The 9,539-nt window shown below is 41.6% G+C and overlaps 1 protein-coding gene across 2 annotated transcripts in view; it reads left to right on the top strand.

Moving 5' to 3' along the window:
• The first annotated feature begins 1,652 nt into the window (after window positions 1-1,652).
• The window catches only part of LOC116692143 (nucleolar protein 4), a 185,689-nt gene continuing 177,802 nt past the window's right edge, over window positions 1,653-9,539 (top strand). The window contains exon 1 of one of the 2 annotated variants that reach the window (XM_032520194.1): window positions 1,653-3,183. In XM_032520194.1, coding sequence (XP_032376085.1) covers window positions 2,767-3,183 — 417 coding nt within the window. In that variant the 5' untranslated portion in view covers window positions 1,653-2,766. The remainder of the gene's footprint in view (window positions 3,184-9,539) is intronic. The other variant, XM_032520193.1, reaches the window with a different exon arrangement.

Here is a 9,539-nt window from a genome sequence, read left to right as displayed (position 1 = left end):
ATGTAGATTTTGATGCTACCATAGTAGTGGCCCTAGCTCTCCCATTCAAAAGAACATTTGACACAAAAACAAGAATACGGTCAATCTCATTATGCTTTTAAACTAAAGTTTGACTAAGGTACATTCACAGAAAGAAAGTTATGATTTAACTGGACAACAACCATTTACTGGAAGCAGTGTTGAAATACTTAATTCATTATATTTGTACTTTACTTAATTATTTATATTTCCGGACACTTTTACGTTACACACCTGTGGCCATTTAAAGTTAATAAGGGTCTTTTTACTTTAACTTTACTCCTTTTGGAAGTAAGTTATGTTGCAAAATTAAGATTAAGATTAAGACTGAATATTATAGTTGAGAGTGCTTATCTTGGGTGTAAAATAAACTTGACAAAGGACTCAACTTGACTTCACTTGACATAACTGGTGACTTGATTTGACTTGCCCCAAAAAACATATTTTTAGACTTGGTTGAGACTTTGACCAAATGACTTGAGACTTCCTTGGGGCAAAGATGACAGCATGTCTATGTCCCCACAGCCCAATGGTCCCACAGCCCTATGTCGCCACAGTCCTATGTCCTCACAGCCCTATGTCTTCACAGCCCTATGGTCCTCCAGCCCTATGTCCTCACAGCCCTATGTCCCCACAACCCTATGGTCCCACAGCCCTAAGGTCCCACAGCCCTATGTCCTCACAGTCCAATGGTCCCACAGCCCTATGGTCCCACAGCCCTATGGTCACACAAAGTGTTTGGTGATTGGACTTCATCTCTATACAAATATTTTGTATATGTATATAGGGGTAGAGAACCATCAGACCCCCCCGATGAAATATGGTGGTGACGAAGGAGCCCGAAGACCAGATGACTGGAGGTGGAATGGGGGGGTGGAGGGTTGCACTCTTTGCCTGCAACGACAGCTGATAGCAAAGGGAGAAACAGATTATTTAAATCAGGGTTGTGACAGTCTGAGTATTTTAAAAAACAATTTTTTTACTTCTACTTGAGTATAGGAAGTGAGTACTGTTGCCAGTCTGACCTTTTTCATACTGCACTTGTAAAAACCCATCTTTATAGGCTTTTTACTCCATCTCTGTCTTATATTTTAATTTGGTTAATCATTTTGAGTCATTTTTTAATTAAATAAATAGTAAAAATGCTGTGATTCCAGCTTATTAAATGTGAATATTTACTTGTTTCTTTGTTCCTCTGTGATACTAAATATATTTTAATGATATGTTCAGAGTAGGCCTCTGTCTAGGCCACACACTTACATAAAGTTTTACTTGTTCATCAGTTTCTTTAACTGTATTATTCAGTTGCAGGTCACCTAAGTTCTTTTAATTTATCTGGATGATGTAAAACAACAAGACTGAGCCCATATTTTGGGATTTGTGATGAATAATTGCTGCAGGACGCAGAATAACTTCTTTAATGTTCGTGTGTTTTGTTGATGAAAGATTAGTGCACATGTTGAGGTGTATTCTCACTTCAGTCTGTTACACCCCCTTTAGGCACCCACGGGACTGTCTGATTGAATGCGATCATAGACAGTTAAAGAAAGTGCGATGCGCGTGTTCATCCTTTTCGGACACTTCCTGCTTCTGGAGCTCGAGCAGTGTGCGTGTCCCGTCGACTCAGGCCGGGTTTTACAGGCTGGGCCGCTGCTGTGTCGCAGCAGTGGAAGGACCAGGACTACAGCTGCCCTGCTGCTGTTGGGAAGGACACATCGGAGCCTGTAGCCCATGTTGTTATTACCAGTGCTATACCGTATTTGAGGAAGAAGGAAATGAGGCGTATAGGGCTTTAAGGGTGCAAGAGAGAGGAAAGAGAAAACCGGATTCAAACAGGTGTCCGGCTGTCTCCCATCAGCCCGAGACCGGAGGAGGAAGAGAGAGAGAGGGTGTGAGAGAGACAGGGCAAAGGGATATAGCCTAGAAGAAATAGCGCTGCCGATGAGCAAATCAATCCGCTAATTTGAGGACGTGTCGTTAATTTCAGTTAACCGAGCCCTTTTTCGGTTCAACGGTGATGGAGACCCAACACCACAAACACGGCTTTTTTTTTTAAGCCAATAGGCCTATCTTGTTTTAAAAGAGAGATAATTTCATCTCTTTTCTTTCTTTCTCTCTCAAGAGGAGGTGGTAGAAGAGGGAAGGCGGTGACTGACAACCCCCACGGGACAGGCCGTCCGACCCACGCTTCTAACAGGTGTGTCTGAAGAGGGCATATCGCTCCAATTTGCACCGCCCGTCCGGTCGGTCCGTGCCCCCTCCCTCCCTGTCTCATTGTTCCCGGTGAAATGACATCCAAACAGGGGCTGGTTAGGAGTTAATTCGTCTTCGTTAAGGTGTCCCCAGTGAGCGCTCATTCTTCTTTTCTTTCGCTCTCTTCGTAAATGTCCATTGGTGCGTTCAGCAGCAGAGAGGAGGAAGGAGGAGGTGGATAAATCCGAACGGCGTTCATTTAAAAAACCTATGGGACTTTGGAACGTGGTTCGTGTTTTTTTGAGGAATGGAGACAATTTAAAACGAGTGAACTGGTCGTTTAAGAGCAAAAGGGAAGATTAGGAGATTTTCCAGATTTATATCACCAGATAGGAAGGTCTTGACTGAGTTCGACCCCCTGGTAAAAAAGGCAAAACCCGCTGTTCGGTGCTGTCGTTCCGGCGACGTTCGCTAGCCAAACCGAACCCAATTCTGACCTATTTTACAAAGTGGGGAAACACTCTCGTCTCAACACAAAGTCCTCCTCGTTTTATCATGACGACGAGGAAAGGCAGCAGTGTGGCGGACACGGTGACTACCACTAAACACCAGCACCAGACCCAGACCCAGCCGAGGAGCCGGAGTCCCAGCAGCGGGGTCCCGGCGTCAGAGGAAACGGGCGGAGGGGCGGAGATGTTCGGGGAATTTCAGGAGTGGTGCCTCCGGACGTACGGGGACTCCGGCAAGACCAAGACCGTGACCCGGCGTAAATACAACAAAATTCTCCAGACCCTGATCCAGGGGGACGAAGAGAATAGCAACGGGGTGTTCCTGCACGAGAAGAATAACAACCACATCAACGCCAAATTTAAATTCTGGGTCAAGTCCAAGGGCTTCCAGGTCGGGACGCTGCCGGACGGCAAGCACGGGTCATCGGACAGACCGGTGCTGTACGTCCCCATCAAGGCGACGGTTAGTGCATCTTCCGCTTTCACTCCGGGGTGTGTGCGTGCGTGTGTGTGTGAGAGTGTGTGTGTGAATGTGAGTATATGAGAGAGAGAGAGAGAGTGTGTGTGTGTGTGTGTGTTCTGTCTGTCCCGTTTTTATGATGCATGTCCTCCCCTTATTTGGCTACAGAAATCAGGTGTGTGTGTGTGTGTGTGTGTGTGTGCGTGTGTGTGTGCGTGTGTGTGTGCGTGTGTGTGTGCGTGTGTGTGTGCGCAACATAACTTTCCCTGGCTCAGTGCCACATAGCAAACACCTGTTCCAGTATGGCGCTGAGCATGATAGTAACCAGTGACCTGATCCAGTTGATCGAATTGGGCTGTCCTCAACTAAAGAAATGATTGTATTTAGTCGACTTGTAAAACTAAGTCTCTCCACAAAGAATCATGCAAAAGCATCAGATGTGCTCATGTGTTTCTTGGAAATAACAATCAGCAAAAAGCACATGATGTTATCGACTAAATGAATCCTAGCCGACTAAGACCAAAACCACTGATAAATCAACTCATCGAGGGGGGCAGCCTTACATTCCATTCATTATCGGTTCATTTATTTAGAAATAAAAATAAATGACAGAGGCCTGACACAGTTCACCAGAGCCAAAAGTATCACTCTACAAACACACAATATGTTATTTGTAATGAGATGAAACCAAGAAAAGGAAACGACTATTGGCATTTAACAGGCTGCAACCAGTAACTATATAACTATCTACAAATGACAAAAAATCTAGCTTCTGTTATGACTGTTATGAAAATGACAGTTAAAAGTCACCCGGGGATCCGGAGAAACTTGCAGTTTTTGATTAGTTTAGGGCTGCAATTCACGATTAATTTCAATGTCGATTTTCACTCATTGTCAAGTTTTTTTAGTCTCTAAAATGTCATAAAATGGTAAAAAGGGGATCAGTGTTTCCCAAAGCCCAGGATGACGTCTTCCCATGTCTTGTTTTGTCCACAACTCAAAGATATTAATTTTCCTGCCCCAGAGGAGAAAAAAGACTAGAACATGTTCACATTTAACAAGGTAACATCAGAGAACTTTTACTTTTTTTCATAAAAATGAACTCTAACCAATTTAATGGATTATCAAAATAGTTAGTGAATAATTTAATAGTTGACAACGAGCCTAATCGATTTGTTTTTGCAGCTAGATGAATTTTCTGTCATATGACAAATTGACAGATTTGAGAGCAATGAATCAGGTCATCTCTCACTTTTCTTACATGCACAACAGTGACCGGGGTATGGTCTGACCCCGGTTGAGTGAATAACCGGGTTCTGCCAGTTCTCCCCGTATACATGAGCGGTGCAGAATGGAAAAATGACGAGATTTACTTTACCTCCGGTACAGTAGGTGGCGCTCTCACAACGCACAACTGGTCAGAATAAAGCTTTTTGTCAAACTATGGCAACTATGAACTATGTCAAAATTACACCGACCGGCCACTAAATTAGTAATAAATTAACAACTTAGTGTTGTATTCACACACTCTTGAAAGAGCGTATTAAAGCAGTGTTCTGGCCAGATGACTAACAAGTTACTTTGTTGACGCCGCCTTCACATTGGCACAGACACGGCTGCGACACGACCAGAAGGCATTCATTTTCTATGGAGATTCGCAGACCGCATGGGAATGGGTCCGAGCCGATGCGAACCGAGCGCGGTGTGAAAACAATCGTGTCGTTTATCACCCGGATGCGTTAAAAAAGGTGAACTCGTTGGACAAGCATCGGAGGGTTCCTATCTGACAATCTGAGCAGAAGTTAGCGTTGCTATGGTACGGACACACACATCTGAATTCTTAACTTTTAATAAAATAATTAATAATTTCATAACGATATGTTGTCATGTAATTTTTTTTAATTTTCATGATTTCTTAATGTTAATATCATTAAAATGTATAATTAGCAACAGACATTGATTTATTGAGATTATACCTCTACTGACCTGACATATAAACATTCTGGGCAGCAGCCTTTCTCTTTATATCTCTACAGCCCTCAGATGACACCCCAGAGACAATTGGACACTGACAGACTGAGTCGTTCTAGTCTCGCCACCATTTTATTTCTACTCGCTTTCAACGGTGTAGTATGACGTGCACTGGGGACGCATTGCGTATTACTGAGCTGACTTCAAGTGCCAGTGTGAAGGCGGTGTTAATCCGACCATTCTCCGGTTAAAGTATATACAGGCACGAGGACCCCAGTTACTAAAGTAGTTCTCTAGCTCTGGTTATGAGAACTCCGATTTTAACTGAGGTAAGAAGTCGGGGATTAACCTGAATATAATCTGTATAGTCCTGTCAGTCAGGTAACCTTTGTGACCTTTGACCCAGTGTTTACATCTTCCACAAGACCCCAGTTTGACTCACCATTCTTCCTTAATCTCAAAACCGATTTAAAAACTTTATCATTTCATTGAGTGTGACTGCACCTTTTCAAATCTAGATATATGACAACACATTCAAACATTTGACTGGATAAAATTTACAAGTACACCTCCCTCACTTCCTGATGGTATATTTTGTACTATAAATGGTTCTTGTATTATTCTTAATACTCCAACATTCTGCATACTTTATCTTCTGCTCATACAATATTTTAATAATTTAATATATCTGCTTTTTAGTAGTTTAGGTCCAGCTGCTGACTTGATCTGACTTGCAAAGGGCCCAACATCCAGAACCGTTATCCATCCATATTATGAAAAAAATCCCTTTTTCTGGGATTTGGGGGGTTATTTTGTGTCTCTGGGGCTTCCACACACACACAAACTTGGGAAAAAAAACATCTATGCTGTTTAGAGTGAGATCCGGTTTCTGAATGTCCTCTGTCTTCAGTCTCTCGGTTAGTTGTTTAACATCTGCACGGTTTTCTACGTCACTAGCCGAGACAAGGTGGCTAACCATAGCATGCTAGCTCATTCTAAATGGCAAAACACTGCTCCAACAGCCACTAGTTGACCATAAACTCCCAAAAACTACTTCCTGTCCCTGTTCTGTAGGTATTCCGCAAGTGTCCCTCGTCTAGAAGAAGTCTCCCAGCTAATCCGGCCTTGGACTGACCAAAGCTGGAGAAAGAGTTATCTAGCTGATGGGATCTTACCTTGCTACTGAGCATATGCAGCTCCAAACAAAGATAGGATTTTTTGCAATGTGCAGTGCAACAAAAATATGTTGTTTATTGAAAATGAAATGATAAAAACCTGGTACAACCTCAAAATACAATTATGAACCTGAAAATGAGCATAAATGGGCACTTTAAGTCATGTTGCACAAACTATGAACCTGGATGTCCTAAACAAGCTCATTTTAACCCACAGACAGGAAGTGTGATGATAAGTCTAGCTTGTATAAGTCTAGGTTGTAACCCTACAACAATAGAAAAATAATGCATATTGTATGTGCACATGTGCAACAATACTGTCAGAAGTTAATGTTGGCTTGATCTCTATTACATAGCATCAGTTAACGGGTCAAATAACCTTGGTCTGACGCATGTTATTGGTGTGAAAGTGGTATTAGTTCTTCAAGTAGCAAAACAAGCAGTGTGCAACATTGCGTTGTATATTATTCAAGTCTTTTTGTAAAGGGTGCATCCATTTAAAAAGCCACTATTAAAAACTCTGACTCATAATCTTACCAAATGATTCTTTGTTGGAAATTAAAGCACATTATGGTTTATTTCTAGAATTTATTTTGAGAGAAAAAGTCTTATAAGAAGTGCAGTCACAATACTATTGTTGGGTGGATAATAGATATGATTTAGTCTATTTCAGTTATCAGTGGATTAACAGGAAATTGATTTTGATTGTCAGTTTACCCAATTGTTCACCATATTGATTCTTGCAAGAATGGCAAATATGTACTGGTTCCAGGTTCTGAAATGTGAGGATTTACTTAGTCTTAGTTTGAAATCTTTTGTAAATTGAAGGTCGGCCAGAGAAAAAGAGCAATTTGTGATCAATTTGTCAGCATATTCAGACATTTTATAGATTGAAAAATTAGTAAAAACTGACAATTTTTAGTTGCGGCTAAGATTTTTTTTTTAATATACTGTTCCTTCTCATCTTCTGCACAAATTGCAGCATCAATGATCAATACTAATTGTTGATTGTCATGCACCCATTGATGTCAAGCTACAGGTAAAGTGTTGTTGGTGGTGGTGGTGACACAACTGTAATCACAGTATACTGTATGTGTTACTCAGTGTGTCGTCCTCGGTATTCATTCAGTTGTTCAGTGTGTCTGACTGAGTTGTGTCAGTGATTTGTCTCGTCAGTGGTGTGTTCCCACCTCATGGCTTTTTGTTTCCAAGCAGAATCCTCCACATTTTCCAGATATAGGCTGGTAAAGTGTGTGTAGATGCATAAGATATTGTGTGTATAGCTGCGAACAGCCCTGGACCACATGTACATGGTATTTATTTCAAACCAGAGAGCACTTGTTGAATGGAGAGTGCAGTGTGACTGGGATTGCACAAATATATGAATGAAAGGTACAAAAAAATGGCTTATTTCTGTGATCGCAAAACTCTGTGTTATATATATATCTGTCATTTCAAATGACTTGTGAATGCAGTGTAATTGCTGCAAAGCTCTTTTTTTGTATCCGCAGACTCCAATCGGTCATTCAAATGACTGAACAGACCGGCCAAAGTAATGCTGTGGAGATGAGAAGGGTTTGTGGTGCTGGTTAGCATGGTTACCGCTTGGCTGATTTTACCATGTCCCATATCATTTCTTATTTAGATTAACATTGGAAGTATCGCAGTCAGGACTGGGAATTCTCTGGAAATCCCTCTCCGTCTTTGCAGCAGCAGGTCTGTTGTGTCTAGTGTCTGAGGAGCGGGCTGTTTCGACTGCAGAGAGAGAGACGGCTCTTCTGTTTTCTCTGAACTGGAACTGAGTGTTTTATTTCTTAACATAACTGGGTCAATGGTAGAAAGGTGAGGACAATTCTCCAGAGTGTGGGTGTTTCAGCCAGTCTCCACTTAGTTAAGTATTACCAGAGGGCTAGTTCACAAAACCTAGATAGCGGATTAAACCAGGATTTTGCAGTTATCCTGGCTTAATTTAGCCTTAATTGGTTTCATGTAAGCTGAGGCACCTAATGGTATCATGGCAGATGTTGCGGAATCTGTAAATATTGTACCATTGTCCAAAGAATCAATATAGTATTGTGATAAAATGTGTGATTTACACCCCTACTCCAGACCAGACTCACAGCCAGGATTTATTTATCCTGGTCCCTTTTCTGTTCACTCAGCAGTGTTTTTTTTTTACCTTAAATACAATCCTCCCAAATCAAAGTCCCAGTTCATTGGGCCAGTTACTTTATAGTGTACACTATACTGCAGCCTACATTCATGAAACAACATGTCTTTTTTTCACCTTATATTTTGCTGGGGGAAATAATGGATGAATACTTGTTTATGTACATGTTTACAGTGAGCACTGAATGTATCACTTTATTATCAACATAGATTTCTAGATTTCAGAGTCCAATTTCTTCAATGTCTTTCTTTTCTGTATTCATATACATGAGGAAGCAAAGCATATAATATGTGGCCGCTGTAATAAAACGGAGAGAAAAGGTGCGGCAGACATAGAGGACCGACTGAATGATAAAATATAACAATATAAATTTAAGAACTACTGCTTTTAAGTGAAAGCATTCAAGGAGAACATACACTCTTCCTTAAAAAACGAGCTGTGGAAGTTAATGTTACTCAGGAACATTATGTTTAACCCATATGAGAGAGAGAGAGAGAGAGAGAGAGAGAGGAATAGACAGATATATTTGCCACTTCCTTGAATTATATGATTATGACGGTTTAAGTTCAGAGCATTTGTCAGTAAATGTATATTTTTAAGTGTCTTACACATTCAGAAAGTCTGCTATTATCTGCCACATGTTCTCTCTCTGTTTCATTACAGGGGCTGTATTACTTATTTACAAATTATGTCTTTTACTTCATCATACTGCCATTTTGGGATCACCACTAACTAAATCCACGATAGACCTTGCGGGCTGCTAAGGGAAGCCGTGAAAGATAGCTGAATGTCTTCAGCCTGACTCAACCTAGTCTCTCCTCCTCAGCCTGGTCAACCTAGTCTCTCCTCCTCAGCCTGGTCAACCTAGTCTCTCCTCCTCAGCCTGGTCAACCTAGTCTCTCCTCCTCAGCCTAACTTGACCTAGTCTCTCCTCCTCAACCTGGTCAACCTAGTCTCTCCTCCTCAGCCTGACTCAACCTAGTCTCTCCTCCTCAGTCTGGTCAACCTAGTCTCTCCTCCTCAGCCTGACTCGACCTAGTCTC

Source organism: Etheostoma spectabile, chromosome 7, assembly GCF_008692095.1.
Source record: "Etheostoma spectabile isolate EspeVRDwgs_2016 chromosome 7, UIUC_Espe_1.0, whole genome shotgun sequence".
Classification (NCBI taxonomy): domain Eukaryota; kingdom Metazoa; phylum Chordata; class Actinopteri; order Perciformes; family Percidae; genus Etheostoma; species Etheostoma spectabile.
This window is presented reverse-complemented; position numbering and strand designations above follow the sequence as displayed.